Genomic DNA, 24,973 nt, shown 5'->3' on the forward strand with positions numbered 1-24,973 from the left:
TTCAGTGTGTACGTAAATGATGCAGTCGTTTCTTATTGGATCTTTGCCTAATGCATCTTCATTCACCACCGATATCTTCTATCTTTGACGCAGTCTTTGATTGATAACAAACACATTTGATTTTCCATTAACTCAGATATTTGATTTTCATTGACCAACAATCTGATCCCCTAATTAATTCAAAGTTTGACTTTAAGACATAATTCTGAAGTTAAATTTAGTCTATAAATTATATGTGTCATTAGAAGAGGAACTGCACACAAGAGGATATAACCTTGCACTGCATGCTACAAGTGTTGAATTGGTGGTTTCAGTGTGTAAATGATGCAGTCGTTTCTTGTTGGATCTTTGCCTAATGCATCTTCATTCACCACCGGTATTTAATTATATGTTTATTTTTCCACATCATCCTGTTACTTAAATTCTTCTTCGATTTCATCTATTTAATTTTTATTTCAAAATTATTTGCTGACTCAAACCATTGGTAATTGAAGGTGGAAATCTCTGGCAGAGTACTAAACATGGCGCCAATAAGAATAAATACTATTCAAGTATGTGTCACATATCCCCCTTTCCTTTAATTACTTAACTACTTCTATGTGGCACTCATTCATAATGTGGCTCTAACACTTTTGATACTGAGATGTTCTTTCATTAAATATAAAAAAATAATTAAATTAAAAAAAGGCTTAAATACAATTTTGTTCCCCAAAGTTTCATGAATGGGGGATTTTAGTCCATCTATTTCTAATTTCTAATTGCTTGATTTCAACCCCTCAAATTTTCCAAAGTAACACAAATTGCTTACATAATCTTATTAACACCTCCAGTCCCAACTGTCTTCACCATTGGCCGCGCCCTCTGTCTTCATTGTCCTCAGTGTGAAGCTTGAAATCGCAAGGGTCCCTAGATGTTTCTTGGTTGAGGAAGTTCCGAAGGAGATTGCTTACTCTCTAAACGAATTGTTTACTCTATTTTTTTTTTTCTTTTTCTTTAAAAACTATAAATTTAATACAAGAGGGGCTTCATAGCAATCCGTTATGATTTTAGAATTTTCCTGAGGAAGGAAAGGGAGGATAAAGGGAAAGGGAGGGGGAGGTTGTGCTGGGTGAATGGGAGCTGAGTGGTGGTTGTGAAGTTTGGGGGGTAATTGTGGAGGTTGAGTGGGAAGAGGAAGAAAAAGAAGGGTAAAGAGGAGAAAAATGAACAAAAGTAATTAAAAAAAATAAAAGTACCAAAATAGGTGAAAAAAATACATGTGGACCGGTCATGTGAGTACCATGACGTGACTTGTCCTTATTTAAATTAAAAAAATATTATCGAGGACCATGGTTGTCTATCTCCAGAGATATTTCTTAATCTCTTACGAAACTACGATATCAGGTACAAAAAACGAGATCAACAGGAGTAATAACTTTTTTTTTTTATCTCGGATGAACTCTAAAGATATCTCTTAATACACGAGATTACCAAGATATTACGAGATTAGCATACTTGGTCTGAAATGTCAAAAAATGATTAGTACATGGGCATTTTAGGCATTTGACCCACCAATTTAGAGTTTTCAACAAAATCAATCATCATTCTTGCATTCACAACCATTGTTTGTTTCACTCACATAACTTCTAGTAACTTATTTGTTTTGTTTTAAGTTTATCATAACTTGCATTGATGTTTTATTAATTTATTATGATTAACATTTAAATTTGAATATTTGGTAATATTATGCATGATTTTAATTGTCGATGTTGGATGATTTGGATAATTTTTAGTACTATTAGTGTGACTTCATCATTATTATGGTTTTAAAATATTATTTTTGTCGAGCTTATCTCCCCTCCACAAGATTAGGTAATCCCTAGAGATTTACAACCTTGCAGAGGACCAAAAGTCATAAAAATTATTATATACCTATTTGAATTTGACCATATATGTTATGGTTTAGGGTTTTTATCTCTCACTATAAAAGGGAATGTCTAATCTTGTATAAAGGACTTTTTGGACGTTATTTATACACTTGATAGAAAGATTATCATAGGGCCTGACTCCGTTAGGGCTTTGGATCTAGCACCGCCCTCATTGTTCTCTATACGTTCTCTATACAAGAACACCCCTGACTGCTCGCTTGATTCTCCTGTATCGACCAGACTGAAAGTTCAGCAGCGATCAATGTGTCTCCTTACACTGTTTCCTGAGCGTATGGTATCGTAACCACATGGTCGTGGGTTCGATCCCCACAGAAAGTGCTCGTGATATTTTTAAACTGACCAATCCATGCAAGTGGGTGTTTAAGTTTCAAGGAACCTTGAATTCCTGGGAGGTGTCGTTTTCTCTTCGACGGAGCCTGTACTTCTTCACTCCAATTCACTGCAAATTAACCCTTCAAGGGTGGTGCAAAGAGCCTGACACCCAAGTCATATTTTGGAGAAATGAGTGTGAGAAAAGAGTTAGAGTTTTACCTTGGTCTTTTGTTCAAGGCCTATTTGTAGGTACGAGGTCGGAGGGGTATTAGGTAATAACATCGTTGTGATTTTGGGTTAGCCGTTTGATGCACTTGAGGAGTTGTTTCATTAGTCAGGAGACGAACAACTGATTTGTCTTCTCACCTTTCTATGCTTATGCTCCTGCTATGCACTTGCCCCTACTCCATCTCATTTGGCTTTGGACTATCTATAAGAGTCTTTAGGCGGGAAGCGATTTTAATCGAGGGTGTGTACCATTCTTCTCCATGCGTCTTGGGTCCATTTGTTTGAGTATTTATTCTCAAATTACCATTGGGATGATGAGCTTTCCAAGGCATGCATATATCCCCCCCCCCCCTCCGAGCATACAACTTTCTCTGATGGAGTCTTATGTTGAGACGCGAGTGTCACGATTTTTTCCTGTTTTGAGCGGGATGATTTTATCCCCAAGTCTTTGTCGGGCATCTTGGCCTGAGAAGGGATTTTAAGGTCGTGCCTGTTTAGGCCAAGGAATCCTAATTGCGAGGCTAGTTCGAGTGGTCGGATGGCCGCGAGTCGAGTCTCAACTTTCACTCAAGGTAGTGTATGATCATGACTCGTAGGTCACCCACGACCTTGTAAGTCGAGCTTGAGGGATGTATGTCAATTGCTTAGTGACAAGTCAACAAGTATGATTTATGTCTTAGGAAAGGATACAAGCTAGATTACGACCTTAGCTTGATTCGGTTTTATTGGGGTCATGTGTGTGAACGTCTTCTATTATTTTCCAATGAAAATATGAAGTATATTAAAGTAAGAATGTATTTATTGAGAGCGATTCTACGTTAGTTGATTGGGCAAATAAAATAAGTATAGACCCCGAAAATTACTGAATTCTCTTAATCAAATGGATGTTCTTCATTCTAAAATCAACTATATGGGTGTGTTGCACATTGGAATTAAATGGTTTTGCTGACCAACTTTACAAACAAGGGTGTGGTAGGCAAAATCAACTTTAGGCTAACATTCTATAATTTTTTTCCTAAATGAGAGGATGTTCTCATTATCTTTATATTTTAATAATCAGTAAGTTTCTGTTCTTTTTTTGAAACTTAGTTTTTGTTGTAAAATAAAAGTATATCAATTTAAAAATAGACCACCGTTCGATGACGTACGTACCGTAACACAAAGAGTTATGATATATACACACCTCTCCACTTCTTTTCCACCTTCATTTCAATCTATTTTTCTTTTCTCTATCAATCAAATCACCTATCACATCTTTACTTTCTCTATCCTTTTTTCCTATATCTCTCTTCCTCCATCTCTCCACACCTCATTTTTTAGGTGTGAAGATAACATTATTCTAACACAAATGACTAACCCCGTAACGCACCCACGTCACCCATACGTATTTATTTTGTTATCTTCATACGCACTATTCATAATGTACTACTTGTTATAGCTTGCGGTGGGTTTTGGATGTAACATGACTGAATCAATAAAAGTACAAATAGTGAAATGGATCTATACAATTAATTTTGAGAATACACACATAATTAGGAAAGAGAGATAACGAAGAAAGAGTAAGAAAAAGAGAAGTTTTTTTTTTTTCTGATTACAGAGGAAAATAGAGAAAAAAGAAGTTAAGTAGAAAGAAAGAAGTGAGAAATATAGTAAATTTATAGATTGTTTGATATAATAAATATATATGAGAACGAGAAGATATATGATGATGTTACAATAAATATAAGTAAAAGAAAAAATAATTTTTTATCAATTGATAATTTTGTCCATTAAAGTAATTACTGACACCTCAAATTGTAAGGACAAAATAGTTAAAACTGGAGAAAAATAAACTAGCTCTCCATTTCTTCGCTATTTGGGGAGAGGAAAAAAAAGCATGTGAGGCCACGTAAAAAAACTCTTTCTGCGCTACAGTAATACGTGCCAAACAGAGATAGTTATTTCAACCAGTGTTTTAAAACTCGGCTTGGTCATCGACTCAGTAGGTACTGAGTTAATGAGTCACTAGTTCGAATGCTTGACTCGGTGTATATTAAAAAATTATAATAAACATTAAATGCTATATAAAGTTAAGATATAATAATTAAAAACAGTTTTAAAAACCAAACCAATTGGTAGTTCAATGGTAAAGCTGTCTAGTTTCAAGAAGTCTCGTGCTCAAGTCCCGCAGCAATAGTTTTTTGAAAATAATTAAAATATTTTGGATGAATGTCTCTAAAGTAGGCCCAATAAAGTAAATTAAGAAAAACAGGCCCAATAAATGATCCCAATATAGTAAATTAAAAAAAAGACCCAATAAATGACCATTGCAACGAAAAAAAAAATGAAAAAAATGAAATGGGTGACTCGTCGGTTCAACCAAAACCGGCCGAGCCACATGTTTGACCATTGAACCGGCTGAGTCAGACCGGTTCTTATCGAGTCGCTTGCAAGTCTGATCCGATGTGCGGCTCGGACCGGTAAGGTGACCGAGTCCCGGTTCGACGATTGGACCGGCCGGTCCGAGTCGAGTTTTAAAACACTGGTTTCAACTCTTCACAAGATCTGTCTTCACTGTCTCTCTCTTGCCAAAATCACCTACACCAAACGAAGTGTAAAACTTCACATGATATCAAAGATGCGATGAGATCATAGATTTAGATCTTTTGTTAAAAATGTAAGGTTTTTTTTCCCTAACTTATAATATACCTAAATCTAAAATGATATTAGTGATGAAATCCGAAAGAGGAAGAGGGAGATGAAGAAAAGGAAGAAGAGGGAAAATGATTAAATTTGACGAAAGGAATTTTTGAGAGACCAAAATTGATCTAAATGATCTACGTGCCCACCTACGTGGACTAATCATTAATAAATAAAAATGTAATATAAGCTTTTATGATGTCAGAGGGAACATTTAAATCAAACAAAAAATCACAAGGTTAAAAGGAGATTTTTTTTTTTCATGGAAAATTTTAGATTATGGTTTATAAATTAGTATTTAACACAAAATGAAAATAGTTAAAACCTTACACTAGTAATTTTTAAGAGAAACGTTAGTAACACTTTCTTTAACATTGTTTTTGTAACACTATCTCTTTGATTTGTCAAAATACATGTAAGGTCTATTAAACCGAATGGATTTCACTAATCACTCCCAATTTGATGAGATCTATATAAATTTTAACTGATCAAAGAGCGAAATGTAGTTTAAATTATGAGATAGAAAAGAAAACACCTAACGGGAATAAAGCATTTCAATCCTGAGATCAGATGCGTTAAAATGTAACTTTTGTACACGGTAAATAGTTCCTTGAGTATTGAGTATCTCAGTCTATAATTTCATTTTTTTCTGTTCATCTGCTATATTACTACATTGACACTGATATGATGATAACGGTAGATTGCATCTCATCTTTGAAATATGATAAACTAAAGAGTTGTTCTTTCGATTATTGTAGAAAGGTAAACTATATATAGGAATTGTGAAAGCTCTTTGAATCAAGTTTTTTGTATTTTTGTTCTGCATTGCACTGATACTACATTCTATATTTGCTACTATATAGGTTCATATGCACCAAAAGCTTCAAGGAACACTCAAAAGGAATATAAGTTTTTGAGGTTTCATCAGCCAAATTCAAACCATCATGACAAATGCATAGAAAGACAATTCACATATCAAGAATGCAATAAAGAGTATGTTGTCAGAGCAGCCCCTGCACAATCTTTTGAATCCGAGAACTATGATTCTGACTCAAAAAATATTTTGGACTCTGCCAAAAACTTATTGATAGTTCTATACACGTTTTGCACTCCACATGCACAGATGACCCGAGTAAGTTCTTACTTTTTTTTTTCTAAATATTACTCTTAGAAATCATCCTAAAAAGATATGTTTAATACTTAAGTCAATTCATTTGTTTATATGAATTAAATTTTTAGGTTTTAGTAATATCTTGAATGTCTTAAAATAATTGAGTACTTTGTTCCTGTTTGGGCAGATATTATGCACAATTTCTGCATCTCTCCTTGCAGTGAAGACACTATCAGATATATCTCCACTACTTTTTACTGGTATATTGCAGGTGAATCCTCAAATATGTACAAATTAAATAGTCAATTGGATTTTCATTAATACTTATTTTCAATTTTTTAATGTTTCAGGCTTTGGTGGCTTACGTATTTATGGATATTTATGTTTGTACTGTGAATCAATTATTTGACATTGAGATAGACAAGGTATGATGCCTACTATTAGAATTAAATAATATGGATCAATAATAAATTGTTTTGTCTGTTGGAATTTTATATTATTTAAGTAAAAATTGCTATAGTGAAAAAATTTAGTTGCTTTATCTAAATTAAAATTAGGAAACAGAGAAAGACTATGTGTATATAAAGATATTTACTTACATGCAACAATTTGACGGGATTATGCGATTTAGAACACCAAACTCTAGTTTGTATTTTGTTTTGGGGTGAATCTTGTTAAAAATTGTATCCATCAACAATTTTTTTTACAACAACTACCAACATTTAGTAGAAGTTATTTATAATTAATATGATCCTTGTATTCTAAAATGAATTAGGCCTTTTAATTTGTTTATCGCACTTGCCCAATTATTACAAAATTTTATAGCTTACTCCATCTTGTTAATTTGTTTTGTTGCAGATAAACAAGCCATATCTTCCGTTAGCATCTGGTCAATTATCCTATACAGCCGGTGTCATTATAACAGCATCTTCTTTGTTTCTGGTGCCATATTAATTCATCCTTTATATATATATATATATATATATATATATATATATATATGTTTTGTAAGATGAAATTTATTGACTACAAAAGAAGGCTTATTTGTTTCCTTCTGATTTACAGAGTCTGTTGCTTGCCTGGATCACAGGCTCTTGGCCATTGATTTGGTCTGTTATCTTGATTTGTGCATTGTGGACGGCTTATTCAGCCAATGTGAGTTGTTTTGAGTTGCATCTAATTTATTTTCCCTCCTCATATTGTTTTAATACATGATTATGTAAAAGTTTATGGTCAACAATTAGTGTTCTAGCCGTGTGACTTTTGGGGTTGTGGCAAAAATTGGATTAGAAGATAATAAGTTTGCCTAAAAATTGATAATGGCAAAAATTGGATTAGAAGATGAAAGATAATAAGTTTCGTTGAATGAAAGAATACTATGGGTAATGAAGAAACAAAAAAAGTTTGATGGTGACATAAGTTTTTTCACATATTTTTAGGTGCCCCTGTTAAGATGGAAGGGAAATCCCGTGCTTGCGGCCATAGTCATTTTTGCTTCTTGGGCAATAATATTTCCAATTTCCAGTTTCCTTCACATCCAGGTTTTATCTTATAATAATATGTGTTTTTATAAACCTCTAGTTCTTCACAAGCATGCATTAGCTTTTATATATGCCACATGAAAATAATAACATATATACTATATTTTTTTTTGGTGCTTATATATACTATATTACATACATATGAATAAAGTACTACTTATGGGCACGAAATCATAAAAACATACGACATAATGAAAGGATTTTACATTTTTGACAAGTTGGAAAAAAAACACGCTTCTTGTAATAAAAAAAAATACTTAAACAAAATTATCATCATCGCTACTAATGAAGTGCATATGGAGAAGTGAAAATTTGTATGTGAACCTATAAAGAATTGTTAGATTCATGCTAAACTATTTGAAATCACCTATACATCAGAACTGAATCATGAAAGGGAGAAATTTAAAGAATTTTTAGATTCATGCTAAACTATTTGTAGTGGGAAGAATGGCGCCTTTACTTTCATTGATTTATTTTTCTTTTTTAAAGGAGAAAAATTTATTAAAAAAGAAGAAAGCCAATCATCTCATAGATGGATTTGGATCCTCTCCAGTCAATTTTCTCCCAGCCCCCGTCTAACCAAATCTGATCCACTAGTTTTAAAATTCAAGGGCCTTGATTAATTTAAAGAGAGAGTTTAAATAATTTTTTAATATTGCACTTTACCCTTCTTCTCAGACTTCAGCTGCAACGGCTGGAGAGGATCTTTTTCCCTCATGGATAGGAAAAAAACCTAGCACCCCTCAAACATATAGAAAGGAATGGAATAGAAAATAACATAAAAAACCACAAGCCACCAGCCTATTTGTTAAATGGAGCAATAAGATCTGATCATCCCACCCATAATTTGCGCACATTACCCTTCTCTAGAGAGCCTCTTTTTCCTTCTCAAATCTCCACGCCCACTTTAACAGTAGCGCTTTATTTTTCCAGCTCAAAAACACAATGCCCAGACCTCCCACTTGAGAGCTTTTGTACACCTATTCCCTTGCAATCCATGGGATGCGGCGAGCTCCGTCCGCCCGACCCCATAAGAATTCCCTCATCAACTTTTCCATATTCCACATTACTCCAACTAGTGCTAGGAATAACGACATATGGTAGATGGGAATAGCACTAATTATCACCTTTAGAAGAACCAGTCTTCCGCTTAAGGACAAGAATTTCGAACTCAAAGATCTTGGTTTTAAGAGCATATTCTCAAGCACGGGTTGCCAAAACCTTTTTCTTGTTTGGTTGACGCCTAGAGGTGCTCCAAAGTAATTAAGTGGGAGTGTTCCCATCTCAACATTCCAGTTTTAAACGCATCTTCTTAAGAACAGGTTGCCAAAACCTTTTTCTTCTTGGGTTGATGCTTAGAGGTTCTCCAAGGTAATTAAGAGGGAGTGTTCCCACCTCAACATCCAGCAACTTCGCTGCCTGGAAAACATCTCTGCTTGACTAATGGTGCACCTGGAAACTCGAGACTTGGAGTAGTTCAGTTTTAGGCATGAGATTGCCAATAAGCTTTTCAGAATCGCCTATAGCTGATTAACATCGTTACTACAACTAATCAGAGTGTCATCAACAAATTGTAGGTGATTTACCCAAAGACCCTCTCCTAACTTGAAGCCACAAGGAATCTGAAAATTAAGAAGCTGGTTCAACATGAACGAGAACCCATTTACGCATATATTGAACAACAAGGGCGATAAGGGACCCCCCTATCGAAGACCCTTCTCAATTCTGAAAGAAATCAATTGGAGAACCATTGACAAGTGAAGTAAGTGAGGCAGTAGAAACACACTCCTCAATCCATGAGACCCATCGACTCCCAAGCCCATTCCTTCATCACGTCTAGCAAAAAAGCCCACTCGACGTTATCATAAGCCTTGGTGAAATCCAGCTTTAATAACAAGCCACCCTCCCCCCTCTTTCCCATTTCGTGAACAACCTCATTAGCAATCAAGATACAGTCCGCAATTTTCCTCCCTTGGTGAAGGCAAATTGATTCCCTGAGATGATGTATGGCATGACTTTTTGTAGTCGGGCGGCTATAACCTTGGAAATAAGTTTGTAAATGCTCCCAATGAGGCTTATTGGACGAAAGTAAGAAACAGAAGAAGGATTCCTAGTTTTAGGAATAAGCGCAAACCTCTGACCAGCTTTCCATGTGCAAAGAAGTCTTGGGAAACATTCAGAACATCACCCTTAATAAGCTCCCAGAAAAATTGGAAGAAGTTGAGGTTAAAAGTTAAAACTATCGGGCCCTATTCCTGTCACAAGCTTGGTTCGTAGACCAAATTTCTTCTTCTGAGAAAGATTCTTCTAACATTGCTATGTCAACCGCTCTTACCTTCGCCATGTTATCGCATTTCAGTTTTGCTTTCCAACCATGGTTCCTCTTGAAATACACAAGAAAATGGTTGAATTTAACTATGCCAATTGTAGCTATCACACATTAATAATAGAGAGTCTACAACTAAATATGAACAAGTTTCAAATCGTTATATGCAATTTTCAGCATGTATTAATAAATTTTTACCATATAGTCCATAAGAGTGGCTCAAAATTTTTATGGTTTATATTGGTGGGTGATTAAAATTTTACTATTTCAATAGTGTTGGTAATTTTGGTGGTCGATGTATTTTCTTAAAGTCTCTTCACTTTTTTTCTGAATAATAAAAGCATTTTTTTTTAAAAAGAGTGGTATACTTTCTAATAACTCTTCCACAATACTAATTAAAATTATAAAGATAACAGAAAAATAAGGAAATCGTTTTTATTTTCAATAGTTTTATCTCGTGCTTGGAAGCAATATAATACATTTTTTATTGCTAATCTATGATGATAATGTCCAGACTTCTGTGTTCAAGAGGTCCGTTGTCTTCCCAAAATCGCTGAATTTTGTTATTGCATTCATGAGTTTCTACATTTTAGGTATAGCAGTGATGAAGGTAAATTCTCTATATTCTTAGAACATATGTGTATTTTCAACATCAAACTTTTCTTTTGGTATGTGTATCGAATGAAAACGTCTTACTGAATTTATATAGGATATACCTGACATCGAAGGAGATGAAGCATTTGGCATCCATTCATTTTCAGCACGCTTCGGTAAAAAGCAGGTATTCCATCAAGTGAAACATCCCAACAAATTTGAATGTGTCCTCCTGTTAGCCCTTGGGTTTGACTATATAACTAATCTTTGATAGGTATTTTGGATTTGTGTGTCTCTTTTTGAAATGGCTTTTGTAATCGCTGTCATGATGGGAGCAACATCTTCTTTCCTGTGGAGTAAAATTGTCACGGTAAATAATTCTAAATAACTCTTCTTTCAAGTGTGTTTATGTTGAGCAGAATATTCCATTTTTATATCTTGAAAGTATTGCCAACGGTAAAAAGTTAATCTTTTAAGAAGGCATTCTCTCAAGTTGATCTTCAATGTGTTAGGTTTTGGGATATGGTGTTCTTGCTTCGGTTCTCGGGTATCGTGCCAAGTTTGTAGATTTGGAAAGCAAGCCTTCCATGACATCCTTCTTTCTGCTTAACTGGAAGGTAATCATTTACCTAAAAAGGCTTTACTATTTCAGGAGTTCAATATCTGGATTATTATTCAAAAGAAATTTATGAATATAAATAGAGTAAAATACACTCACCCTCCTCAAGGTTTGCCAGAATGACACTCCACCCCATTCTTTTTTTAAATCTACACTCCACCCCATTTTTTATAAAGGCAAAATTTAGTGACGAAAACAAATTCGTCACTAATAAAAAATAATTACTAATTAGTTAAAATTTAAATAAGTTTAATGAATATACATTATCATACATTAATTTATGAAAATAATTTTACTGAATTAAATTTAAAAAAACAATCCACTCTGTCTGTTAAGTCCACGTCCCATCTGTCTCCAAATCATATTTCTCACCACAAACGGTCACCACCAAGCCTTTGCTCCCTTTAACACGACGGCCACTGTCCCAGAATGTGAAACCCCATGGCACCACCATGCATCAAAGTTTTGTTGCGACCTGAACCACAGAACATGAATCGCACATTCCCAAAGCTATATGTTCAACTACTTCTTGTGAACTTCACCCCCTTTAAGTTGCAAGCTAACGCTCTGTTGGTTTAAGATGTCGTTGGATTTTGTTAAAAAAGGTACTCCACCGCATCGTTGGGTTCTAATAACCTCCGATCCACTTCATATTTCTTAATTTTGTTTCTCTATTTTCTTCACCCATTTGTCTTGCTTTTTGGGTCTACAATCCAATTTTCAAAATTTGAGGTATAAAGAGATTATTTTGATTAAAATTGAATTATTACTAAATATGAAAACACAAGCATGTTTCCCTATGTTCGATATATGGTTTGTAAACCGGTCGGGTGTGCTATTGCAGAATTTGCATTTTGAATTTATGGAGGAAGACCGCGATTGAGAGAATGAGGAGGACTGTGATGTTTTCATTTTTAAATTTATTGGATTATATTGAAAATATTTTTTGAAATAATTGATTAACAATTTAAATAATAACTAATTATTAATGAAGAATATTTTTCGTTACTAAATTTGCATCTATATAAAATGGGGTGGGGTGTAGATTTTAGACAAGAATGGGGTGGAATGTAATTCTAAGAAACCTTGAGAGGGGTGAGTGTACTTTACTCATATAAATATATCTGATTAAGCTATAATGAACTTAATCATATATGGACAATAATTTTTCCTTTCGGGAAAACTTCAAAATTGTTCAAAGCGCAAACTTGTTTGTACTAGTTTTTCCATTTCTCACATAGTAGACATATCTTATATATCCATGTTTATGTATGTTTTTCGCAGGTATTACAAGTGGCGTACCTGCTCATGCCATTAACTAGATGAAGATGCAGAGGCAAAATCAAATTAAGAACTATGTTGCTCTTTTCGATATTGATCATGTTGTTATTTTTTTCTTATTTTTTATTTGACAATGAATGAGTACGAAGTTTCCCTTTTGGGTAGGTTTGCAAAATAATTCACACACCCGAATTCCATCTCCACCGATATACTCCCTCCGTCCCTAATTATAAGCTAAAGTTGTAAAAATCACACTTATTAAGAAAGTCTTAATTGATGCATTGGTTTTCAAAAAAAATGTAAAACTTTCTATGTTTACCCCTATTTATGATAACACTTTTTCATCATTGTACTACTAATGGTGGTGCTCCACTACCAATAAATGCAAGGGTGAATATGGAAAGAAATATTAACTTTTGCAAGGTTAGCTTATATTTAGTGATACAAAAAAAGTCTCAATGTTAGCTTATAATTAGGGACGGAGGGAGTAAAATATAAGAGAAATAATAAGACATATGAAGAGTGAATGCATCAAATTGTTTTGGTTTATTATACAGTGGATCATGTTACGAATTGATAAACCGGTGAATTGTGTATGTATAAAAAACATTTAGTACATTTCGTATACCTATTTTATAATATGTTTCTTATGTTTTAAAATTAATTTACAGAGAAATTTTGGTAACTTGTGAACCAATTTTTTTATAGGTAGACGAACTCTTATTGTTTTTCTTTACATTAACCTGCAAATTTATCAAGAATCAAACATTACATCAGCCGAAAGAACACTCATGGTATTAAAACCCCAACAAAGCACCGTTGCGAAAGAGCAAATTTGGCTAAAGCCTTATTGTAATCGAATGCGAAAAATATGAATGTTTTGTTTAGAAAATGATTAGTTCAATAAGGTTGAAATTCTGGTAATCATAGGACAGATGTTCTATCAGATTTCTACAATATCTTGTATAACATTCGACAAATAACAATGTATAAATAAGCAAGTTAAAGACATAAATAATAAAATCAACACAAGAGATTGTTAACCCATTGGTGCAATATCACCTACGTCTGGAGGGTTTTCACCCAAGAAAGATAATCCACTATCATAGAGAATAGAGTACACAAAATGTCTTAACTGAACTGCCCCAGTTCACTGCATTTTCTACCTATCTCTACCCGTGGCTAATTACTTAGTCCTCCCCCTAAGTATGAGAGCATCTCTCACTTTCTCACTCACAATCACTGCCACAGTACGTGATTGAACTCTTACAAGAGAGCAAAGACAGATCTCAAGATCACACAACTAACAACAACTCTTAGCTTAACACAAAGGCACAAAGCTGCTAAGAGAACACACAGTATGAACTCGGTATAAACCCAAATCACACACAAAGCACACCTAGCAACTAGGTCTTGGGTCTTCATAAGTAGCAGTCTTTCAGGCCTTGTCTTCGATGAGCTTGAAAGCACAAAGAGTCCATACACATATCAGGAAGTTTGATTTTCAATAACCAATAATAAATCTGCACAAAATCTTCAAACCGTGTTTTAAGGTGCAGACAAAAAACTTCCACAAATAACTTCAAATCAAACCCCTTTGAGCCGGGTTTGATAACACTTGATATATTCCTTGACGGCGCACAGAAGCTTCCACAATAACCTAACTTGATTACCACGTAATCAATTCAAAGCTTCACAATCATCGGCCAATTACACAACACGTTTCCAAGGGACAAATGGCATAGCACGATGTTACAACATCTTGGCACACATAAGTGTTTTTAAATGGTGACATAAGTGTTTCTAAATTTTTTTAGATACCCCTATTAAGATGGAAGGGAAAACCAGTGCTCGCGGCCATGGTCATGTTTACTTCTTGGGCATTTATATTTCCAATTTCCAGTTTCCTTCACATCCAGGTTTTATCCTATAACAATCTGTATGCATTAGTTTTTTTTAAAAGAGAAAAGTTTATTTTAAAAAGAAGAAAGTCATGAGAACAATCATTTCATTGATAGGAAAAAAAAAACCACCCCTTAAACATATAGAAAGGGATGGAACTGAAAATAACATAAAAATGCTGCAAGTCTATTACATATTAATTCCAGATTAGCAGAGAAAAATAAAATAGAGAAGTGCTAAAAGCCATTTTAAGAATAACATTGTGATACCACGACAAGGCAACACAAACCCCCTAGAGAATTCCATATCCCCCTCGCCACCTCTATCAGGGCCAAATAAACAAATAACAACCCACAAATGCAAAACAACACCACGATAACCAGCCTGAGAAGAAGTGCTAACCATGAAGACATCACCATATAGAACCAATACAAGGTTCACAAAGCTCATGCTTGGCTATTAGCCGAACCACCACCCCCATTAAAACACCAATGCAGACTTGTAGCAGGTCATTTGTTACAAAGAAGATTTTATGAGAGTAGATTATTATGCAAGCTTTCCTATAGGGGAACAACCCTTTCATACCCCAATTTTTCAAGATAATCTGAAACTAAATTGACTTCTCGATATATGTGTGTGTGTTACCCCCAAACAAGATACTTCCCTCCTTAGACAATCTATTGAGTTTAAATCATTCAAAAGCGTCCATGGTCTATTTGGTTTGCAATTCACCCACTCAACCCCTAAGGTAGAGTCACTCTCAATGAAAATATTTGGGAAAGCAAATTACTTACAGTAAGATAAAGCATGTAAGATGGCCTTCACCTATGCTTGGTGTGCCCACAGCACGCAGTGGCAATAAAGAAGGCACCTAAAAAAAACCTTTCGTGTTTCTTAAGACACCGCCAATTCCACTAGCTTCTGGTGCACCTATAGCTGATCCATCCATGTTAAAGTTTAGCATGTAAGGAGGAGTAGGGACCAAACACAATATCTCACCGGACACGGCTTCCCTTTTATCTTTAGCTTCTCAAGGTATTGAGTGAACTCCACAACGAAATAGGGGCATTACATTCTTTTATCCACATGATCCTCATAAGATAGAGGTACCATATATAGTCAAAAAAAAATTATGACTAAACACATATTTATTTTGGGCCACAACCATATATAGACTACCTTACCGAGCACATAATCAATTCCCAAAGGATATGACTATTCCATCATGAACATTGAGATGAGGTATAGTACCTAAAGTGCAAGGAACGTGATGTGAGATTCCTAGAGAGAATGAGAGCGTAACCGCTTAGAGAGAGAAAATAACTGAATTTCGAGCTTGTTATTTCTCAAATGAGCTAAGAGCCCTTTAATTGGTCACCGTCCCCTATTTATAGTTGGGGGAGTTGGGCCTAACGCCTTTAAACCATCCTAATGGGCCGGTTGGGCTTCCGGGACGAAGGCCCAGGTCCCTGATGCGCTCCTCGCCTTAGGCCAGCGCCCCTAGGCGAGGGACCCTGGGGTCTCGCCCAGTCCACAAGTCCACAAGACACCGAGCTCGAAGCATGAGAGCTAAGTGTGTCTTTAAACAAAAAAGACAAGGCGATGGACGTAAGAAGCTAACTAATGATAAAGATAAGGTACGGAAGTAAAGAGCAATTGCCAACATGGCTTGGTAACCTAAAGCCTAAAAATATAAAATTTTGAACGCCTCGTCACGTTCCCTTGGCGGCTTGAGTCCACAAGCGAGCGTGCGGCGGTGATGCTTGATTTGCTCGCCCCGCCATAGTCGTGCACGTGCCCCGAACAGTAACTTTTGACATGTGCCGAGCCTACGCCACGCGTTTTGTCATGAAGTGACATAAAGGTCAGCAAATCCAGGGAATCTCAACCACTACCTTTGAAACATCCCTTCGAATCGTGGTAAATCATGACAATTTGAATTTAAACCAATAAGCTCCAACTGTCATAACTTTTCATTTAATGCGCTGCCTTCGTGTCCCGATATTCGCGCCGCACTCCCTTGAGTGATCATTCCACTTTTGCCATGATGAGGCACGATTCCCCAACCGCTACTTACCCCAACTTTTAAAATCTCCTTCCCTTGCTCATTCACCACCTCTAGAATTCCTGCAATCTGCTGAAATTGAGAAACTAACACTCTCTTCCTTTTAGAAAAATCACTCCCCAACGCCGAACCAAAGGATCCTCTCGATCTCTCAACGCCGCTTCCGCATCTCCTTCTCCCGTTAACCCTCCCCGCTTCGGGGGTTTTCCTCTTACTGAAGATGAAAAGAACGCTTTCTAGCACAAAATTTTCTCCACCCTACCCCAGTCCATAACTCAAGACCCCACTCAGGAGGCCATCTGCCAACCCTCTGAGCAGTCCACTGACAAGTCTATCACCAAGACGGTCCGCTAGGCCGGCGAACTCTGCCCCGAGAAATCCCTTGAAGATGTCCTCATCACCGGTCGGGGCCTGGAAATCCGCCGCCCCTGGCAGCACCGCATGATTGAACAAGGCGTGAAGCAGCCCCATTTCTTTTATCTTTACGAGTACCTCTTCCTCGACCTTGGGATCAAACTACCCTTCTCCCCTTTCGCCTGCCAGGTTATAAGGGAAATCAATGTAGCCCCAAGCCAACTTCATTTGAACGCTTGGGCCTTCATCCGGTGCTTTGAGATTCTCAGCGACGTCGTTGGTCTTGAAGCCAAAGTCTCCCATTTTTTCTACTTCTACGGCGTGGAGCCAAAATCCTTGAAGACCCCGACTCCTGGGTGGATCTCTCTGAAATCCCGTACGGGCCGGCAACGCCTTTACCCTTACAAGAGCAACATCAAGAAGGGGCCCGGGCGCCGGTACTTCCGCATACTCGTACATCCTACCTACCCTGAAGCTTTCACCCGCCGGGGCGGGACCGCTTTCTTTCTACTGGACCGAGAGTCCTCGTGATGTCCCGCAACCATCTGATACATCGCTGAGTGATGAAGATAAAGTCATCCTTGGCCTTTTTGCTGGGCTCCCCATCCTTGAAGAAAACCCCGAAAATCCAAAAGGGTCGCCCTTAGCACAAATGAAGAAACGAGGGTCGCGACCTCCTCGCCTCAAAAGTCAAAGAAGAAAAAAAGGAAAACCAAGAGACCCAGGGCTGGCGAAACATCTGCTCCTCGCCAAGATCTGGCGGGCGGGGAAAAGCCAGACCCTATAGGCGATGCGGGTACTCGCCCCTTCTTAAATGAGTCATCGCCGATCAACATGCTTCTGAAGACGTTCCTTCGGGTGCTCCTCAAACAACCCTCTCCCCTGTCCGTTTATGTCGCCAAGCTGAGGCAAGTCCACCTAGGGTCTCTCCCGTTCCCACCATGAGTGACGGCAATGTAGACCAAATTCCCACTGCTTCGCTTCCGCTTCGCCATTCTTCCCCCGCCACTAGCCAGCCGATTGGTGATGAGCAGACATGCTTTGTTCCACATCAGCAGCTCTACCCTGTTGACTTTATGCTAACCGACCCCTTCCTTGACAACATGATAGGAACTGAAACTCCTGACCTTGATGGGGTGGCGCGAGAAGCCATCTCGTGCCTTTTGCGTGCGGGGTGTCTTTTCGCCAGGTTGTCGCAGGATTAAGCCACAGCTGCTGAAGTTGAAGAGCTCCGCCAGAGGGCTGAGGGTTACCGCCGTGCCACACTCGAAGCGCATGGCGAGCGTGACAAGTTGCTGACCCAAGTTGCAGCCCAAATGACTAAACTTAACAACTTGGGTATCGAGATGAGCCGTCGCGAGGAGGACTTGTCCGCTTGTGAAGAGAGAATGGAGGAGCTGGAGGGCGAGCGGGACGATTTGCAGCAGGAATTAAAGGCCAAGGCTGAGGCGATTGCCGCGGGCAGGGCTGCCTGCCTCGTCAAAGACAAAGAGATCGCGTTCCTTCAAAGTGAATTGGGGTCGATAAACGAATCTCTCGCCGAGGTGAAATCTGAATTAGAAACAAAATCCAAAGCTGTCGCGGACGCGGAATACCGTGCGGATGTTGGGTCCAGGTGGGCCAGCATCCTGCCTGCAGGTAGCATTCGAAACGGGGCGCTGTCTGCTACGCTATAAGAAATAACGTTGCGCCCTCACTAACACCAATAGGTTTTGGCGTAGTGGTAAGCGCGTGATCCTACAAGTGGTATCAGAGCTTTGAAGGTATGAAAAACGGTAGAAAGGGGGGGTTTGAATAACGTTTTCAGTACAAAAACTACCACCTTAAAGATTTTAACAAATCTTTTCGAGAACTAAGTGCAAAAGATAGAGATAGAAAAGCACACAAGGATTTTATCCTGGTTCACTTGATAAATCACTCAAGCTACTCCAGTCCACCCGTTAAGGTGATTTCTTCCTTCTTAGAATGAAGGCAATCCACTAATCAGGTAAGAGTTACAACTGCACTTGAAACCTACAAGTGACTAACAATTACACTGACTTAGCTCACACTAAGATTCACTCTCTTAGTCTTCTCTAGGATCCGATCAACCTTGATCTCCTAAAGGAAAATCAAACAACTGTTTGAGGTTGGTGTTTACAAGGGTTTGCTTCTGAATAAGCTGAGTGTAAACTAAAATAAATTACAAGATAAAAGAAAGCTTAGAATATGTCTTGCGCGTGTGTATTGCTTCTTGTATATCTTTTTTTCTTCTTCTTTTCTTCTCGCCGCTTCTTTCAATCTTCAGCCTCTATATATACTCCAAGGATTAGGGTTGAGCGTTGCATGGAAATGCTACCGTTGGAGGGCAGTTCTGGAAAATCCAGCTTCTGCTGTGGCTGAGAACGTTAGGTAGGTCGTCAGGAAGGTACACTTGCTTTTGTACTTGGATAGCGACTTGACCTTTTAACCTAGGAGACTTCTGATCAGAGGAATGCTTCGTATTGGAACTTGTGAAGCAGGTTGATCAGAGTCAGAGGGAAAGCACAGATCCTCTGACCATTGTATCTTCTGATTCTGAACTCAGAGGGAAGAACATGGCCTTCAGAGTTTCTTGCTTCTGGACTTCAGAGTTTCCACTATTCAGCTTCTGGATCTTCAGAGTCTTCTACACCATCGGAACATCTGAACCTTCAGTGTTTCTTGGTTGTCAGAACTTCTGGATCATCAGAGCTTCTAGCGACTGAGTCCTCATCAGAGTTTGTATAGCTTCAGATCTTCTGAAGCTTTTCCACTGTTCATACTGAACATGGTGAATGCGAAAGCGTTGCTTGGGTTACCCTTTATACACAGTGCTTCTGATTTGTGTGAAATTGAGTCAGGGTCAGAGCCTGTAAATAGCACACTCAGAAAAACACGTTAGAGTACCACAATTGTTCATATCAAAAGGTTAACTTGTAATCATCAAAACATAGAGTTGTACTACTAGATCAAAACTTGATCTTACAATCTCCCCCTTTTTGATGATGACAAAACTAAGATTTTTGATGAACAATTCTTAAACATTAAACTGAATTCACTCAGAGTTTAGAGATATAGAATAAGACTTATCCTGATGTGAATAGTTTATCTTGCTCATTCTGAATTCAAGTCACTGCTTGATTCTGAGCTTAGCTCCCCCTGAATCTAATACTTGATGAAAACGTTAGTAAAGTCTAGATTCTGAGCTAAATCATATAAGAGTTCAGAGTGAAAAGCTTATGACATAGATGAAAAACGAATAATCAGAGCGCATAAGTGATCAGAGTCATGGACAAGGTATCAGAGTCTTGGGTATCAGAGTCAACTTAGAATCACTTCAGAAGAAGTGAAATGTATTCCTTGTATTTGCCCAGTGACACATCTATGGTCATGAAGGTGGAACTCTTAAAATCTCCAAAAGAAAAATAAGTCACACTAACACATCTTACACATCAAAAACTGGGTTTACTCCCCCTTTTTGTCATAAGCAAAAAGCTTGGGGTGTGAAAAACTTAGCTTGAAGTACAAGGTACTTCCCCCTTAGAGAAGGTCTAAGTTGAAAGAAAATGAAGACGATGTAAGAATCAGAGTGAGGCGATAATAAATAGAAGAGTTAATGCAAGGGATGAACGTTTACCACCGGTCAAGTGAGGAAATAGAAGGGTCAGTTACCAAGTACTTAACCTCGAGAAACTGTAAGAGCATTAACTTTCAGAGAGAAAGTGAAGCCTATAAAAACGTTGGAGAGAAAGGTAAGAATAATATTCAGAAAAAAAAAATGGCATCATACAGAATGGCATTAGAAGAGCTCAGAAGGAAGGCGTTTGAGGAAGATATGTTCCTCAATATGAGGCATCCCGATGGTACAAAGACCATACAAGAGCTGACGAAGACACTGCTTGAAGAAGATCTTGGTCCAGAGATGGAGAAAGATCTGAAGGAGTTCCTCTGCTTCGTGGAAGAGATTCAGGAGCTTTGCCAGCGGGAGCTGAATCTGCTGGAAGAGAAGGAGACTGTGGAAAAGAGACTCAAGACGACAGAAGATAGTCTAGAAAAAGATGATCTGAGCATCAAACTTGGCAACATAGAGTATGCATTGGATCGTCTGGAGAAGGAAAGAGTGGAGCAGCGCCAAGAATGCAGAAGAATGAGGAAGGATCCTCCATTCTAGATATAGGGAATAATGTATGATGGAAAGAATTATGATGTAAACATAGAACAATTATGAATAAAACAGGTTTTGCAAACATATGTGCCACAAATATATATAGATATATGCATATAGAATCACAAATGAACAAATTAAAGTAAGTAAATAAGCAGAGTTTAAATAAAACAACGTTAAATAAAAAGGAAAAGGAAGAAAAAGAAGAGATCCTAAAAACTAAGATTTGTCAGAACGGCGCAGAAGTTCCATCATCATGTGCTTCATCTCAATCAGCATGGATTCATGAGTGTCAAGACGTTGTTCCATGATGTCGAGTCTGGATGAGCTTGTCGGAGTAGAGTAGATACAACTCTCTTTTGCAAGACTTATAAAGATGATATCTTAATTGTGCAAATTTATGTTGATGATATTATATTTGGTTCTGCTAATCAATCTCTATGCAAAGAATTTTCTGAGATGATGCAGGCTGAATTTGAGATGAGTATGATGGGAGAATTAAAGTACTTTCTGGGAATACAAGTTGATCAAACACCAGAAGGAACATATATCCATCAGAGCAAGTACACTAAGGAACTTCTGAAGAAGTTCAATATGCTGGAATCTACAGTGGCCAAGACTCCAATGCATCCAACATGCATTCTGGAAAAAGAAGATATAAGTGGTAAAGTATGTCAGAAGCTCTATCGTGGCATGATAGGTTCACTTCTGTACTTAACTGCATCTAGGCCAGACATACTATTTAGTGTTCATTTATGTGCTCGTTTCCAATCAGATCCAAGGGAAACCCACTTAACTGCTGTTAAGAGGATCCTAAGGTATCTGAAAGGCACCACTAACCTTGGCTTGATGTATAAGAAAACATCAGAGTATAAGCTTTCAGGTTATTGTGATGCTGATTATGCTGGAGATAGAACAGAGAGAAAAAGTACTTCTGGAAATTGTCAATTTCTGGGAAGCAATCTAGTCTCATGGGCAAGCAAGAGGCAATCAACCATTGCTCTATCAACTGCAGAGGCAGAATATATCTCAGCAGCAATATGCAGCACTCAGATGCTCTGGATGAAACATCAGCTGGAGGATTATCAGATCCTTGAGAGCAATATCCCAATCTATTGTGATAACACTGCTGCAATTTCGTTGAGCAAGAATCCTATCTTGCATTCAAGGGCAAAGCACATTGAGGTAAAGTATCACTTCATTAGAGATTATGTGCAGAAGGGCGTACTTCTTCTGAAGTTTGTTGATACTGACCATCAATGGGCAGATATCTTTACAAAGCCCTTAGCTGAAGATAGATTTAATTTTATTCTGAAAAATCTAAACATGGACTTTTGTCCAGAGTGAAGATAGATCAGAACCTCTGACTATGATACTTCTTGATCAGAAGATGTCTAGTCCAGAAGGTAACTCAATCAGAGTGTGTGTGCCCACTGGTACTGACTCTGAAGCTGAGACAACAACACGTGCGTCAGAATTTCTGATGCATAGTTCCTTGTGCCCGTGTGACAGTCTGTTGTGATTGCGTGTAGATATGCTTATCTTCTGTGTGTGATTGTGTATTTTACTGTTACTGTCTATCTTTAATTTTCAACCGTTGATCTTAAAGTGCTTTTTGAATCAACAACGGTTATTTGATAAAACCCACTATACACACACGTTCTCTCTCACTTCCGGTTTTCACTCTCGCACTCCCTGCTTTTCAAAACCGCCTCCTTCGTGATTTCTCTCTCGATCTCTCTTCATCCTTCAAACTTCATCTTCTACCTCAAACCTTCAACCTCTTCAAAATGGTGAGACAAACCAGAAGATCTACTGCAGATGCACCTCAGTTCCCTCACATGGTAGTCGGGTTGGCAACGGGTCAACGGGGCTCTAAGAACCCAGCACAAGAACAAGCTCAAGCTCAAGAGGAGATTGTTCCTATTGCAGAACGGGGCTGTGCCGTTCACTGTGTATTTCCTCCTGAGGAACTCCAAGTCCTTGCAGAAAGGAGATTCAACCTCGACAACTTGGCTGCAAATGGGTTTGATCTCCGTCCTGAAGTCCAAGCTCAAGGTTGGGGAAACTACTTCAATCGACTTCGAGGACCGGTGTATGAGAAGCTGGTAAAGGAATTCTGGAAGCACGCTGATTGTGATGACACTCAGGTGGTCTCTTACATACTGGGTAGGAAGATCATCATCACGGAGAAGTCATTCGTGAATCTGCTAGGTGCAGAAACTGCTCATGGGTATCGGTTCTCACTGACGGAATCGAAGCTGAAACCCAGAACCAAGGACATCGTCAACAAGGCCCTGTACACCACCTTCAAACCGGGCAAGACGAGCTACAAAGTGATGGACCTTCAACCCAAACTCAGGGTCTGGCACAAGATCCTGCTCAACTGCATCAATCAACGACCAAAGGGCAGTTCTCCAGACTACATCAACTTCAATCAGAAGGCGATGCTGTTCTTCATTCAAGACAAGGAGAAGATCTGCCTTCCCTACTTCCTGTTCTCCTATTTGAAGGAATGCATCCGGAAGTCTCGCACCACCTCCTCCATCAAGTCAGCCATCAAATATATCCCTTTTGGGAGGCTGATCTCAGACTTTCTCATTGAAAGCAACTTGGTGCAAGATTTGATCAATGCTGGTTGCACAGAGGATTTGAGCACAATTGTTAGCGATGTCTTCACTGCCAACTCTCTGAAGAAGATGGGTTTGGTCCAGAAGAAGATTGCTCCTGCTCATGAGGACACATCTTCTGAGATCAGAGGAAGAAGAATGCCTCTGAATGACTACCCTCTGTGGACTCAAGCAGACCATCCTGAAGCCATCAGATGCTATGTTGAAGACCTCAGGGCTCAAGGATTCGAGATTGACCTTGATGATTTCGTCAGCAGACTTCCACCAGCTCCAGAGTTTCCTTCTCCTCCCAAGAAGAAAACCAAGAGGAAGATGGTTCTGGACGAATCCTCAGAGGAATCTGATGTCCCTCTGGTCAAGAAGGCGAAGAGCAAGCCTGATGATGATGATGGTGATGATAGTGAGGATGGTCCTCCAAAGAAGAAGCAGAAGAAAGTCAGAATTGTGGTGAAGCCTACTCGGGTGGAACCAGCTGCTGCAGAGGTCAGAAGGACTGAACCTCCTGCCAGAGTGACTCGATCATCAGCACATTCAAGTAAGCCTGCACTTACCTCTGATGATGATTTGAATTTATTTGATGCACTCCCAATTTCTGCCTTACTCCAACACTCTTCAAATCCTCTCACTCCTATTCATGAATCCCAGCCAGCCGCACAAACCACCTCTCCACCACATTCCCCAAGATCTTCATTTTTTCAACCTTCTCCTACTGAAGCACCACTCTGGAATTTGCTTCAGAACCAACCCTCTAGGTCAGAAGATCCAACCTCTCTCCTTACCATTCCATACGACCCATTAACTTCTGAACCCATCATCCCCAACCAACCAGAACCCAAACCAACAGAACCACAACCCAGAACGTCTGATCACTCTGCTCCCAGAGCATCAGCACGTCCTGCTGTCAGAACCACGGATACAGACTCTTCATCAGCCTTCACACCTGTATCCTTCCCCATCAATGTCTTTGACTCTCCTCCCTCCAATACCTCTGAATCACTTAGAAAATTCATGGAGGTTAGGAAAGAGAAGGTATCTGCCTTGGAAGAATATTACCTTACCTGTCCAAGCCCTAGGCAATATCCTGGCCCTAGACCTGAACGTCTAGTTGACCCAGATGAACCTATCTTGGCCAATCCTATCCAAGAGGCAGACCCCTTAGTCCAACAGGCTCACCCTGTCCCTGACCAACAAGAGCCAATTCAACCAGACCCTGAACCTGAACAATCAGTATCTAACCA

General features: G+C 38.4%; 1 protein-coding gene across 1 annotated transcript; it reads left to right on the forward strand.

Annotated features, from left to right (window-relative positions):
• Nucleotides 1-221: 221 nt before the first annotated feature.
• Nucleotides 222-12,777, forward strand: LOC130733826 (glycinol 4-dimethylallyltransferase-like). The gene is made up of 13 exons (XM_057586103.1): nt 222-376; nt 495-551; nt 6,011-6,279; nt 6,446-6,529; nt 6,609-6,683; nt 7,117-7,200; nt 7,324-7,413; nt 7,698-7,799; nt 10,640-10,735; nt 10,835-10,906; nt 10,994-11,089; nt 11,232-11,336; nt 12,623-12,777. The coding sequence occupies exons 1-13, from the start codon at nt 322-324 to the stop codon at nt 12,662-12,664; spliced, it is 1,227 nt and encodes a 408-aa protein (XP_057442086.1). The 5' UTR covers nt 222-321; the 3' UTR covers nt 12,665-12,777.
• The last annotated feature ends 12,196 nt before the right edge of the window (nt 12,778-24,973 follow it).

The sequence above is a fragment of the Lotus japonicus genome, chromosome 1, assembly GCF_012489685.1.
Source record: "Lotus japonicus ecotype B-129 chromosome 1, LjGifu_v1.2".
NCBI lineage: Eukaryota > Viridiplantae > Streptophyta > Magnoliopsida > Fabales > Fabaceae > Lotus > Lotus japonicus.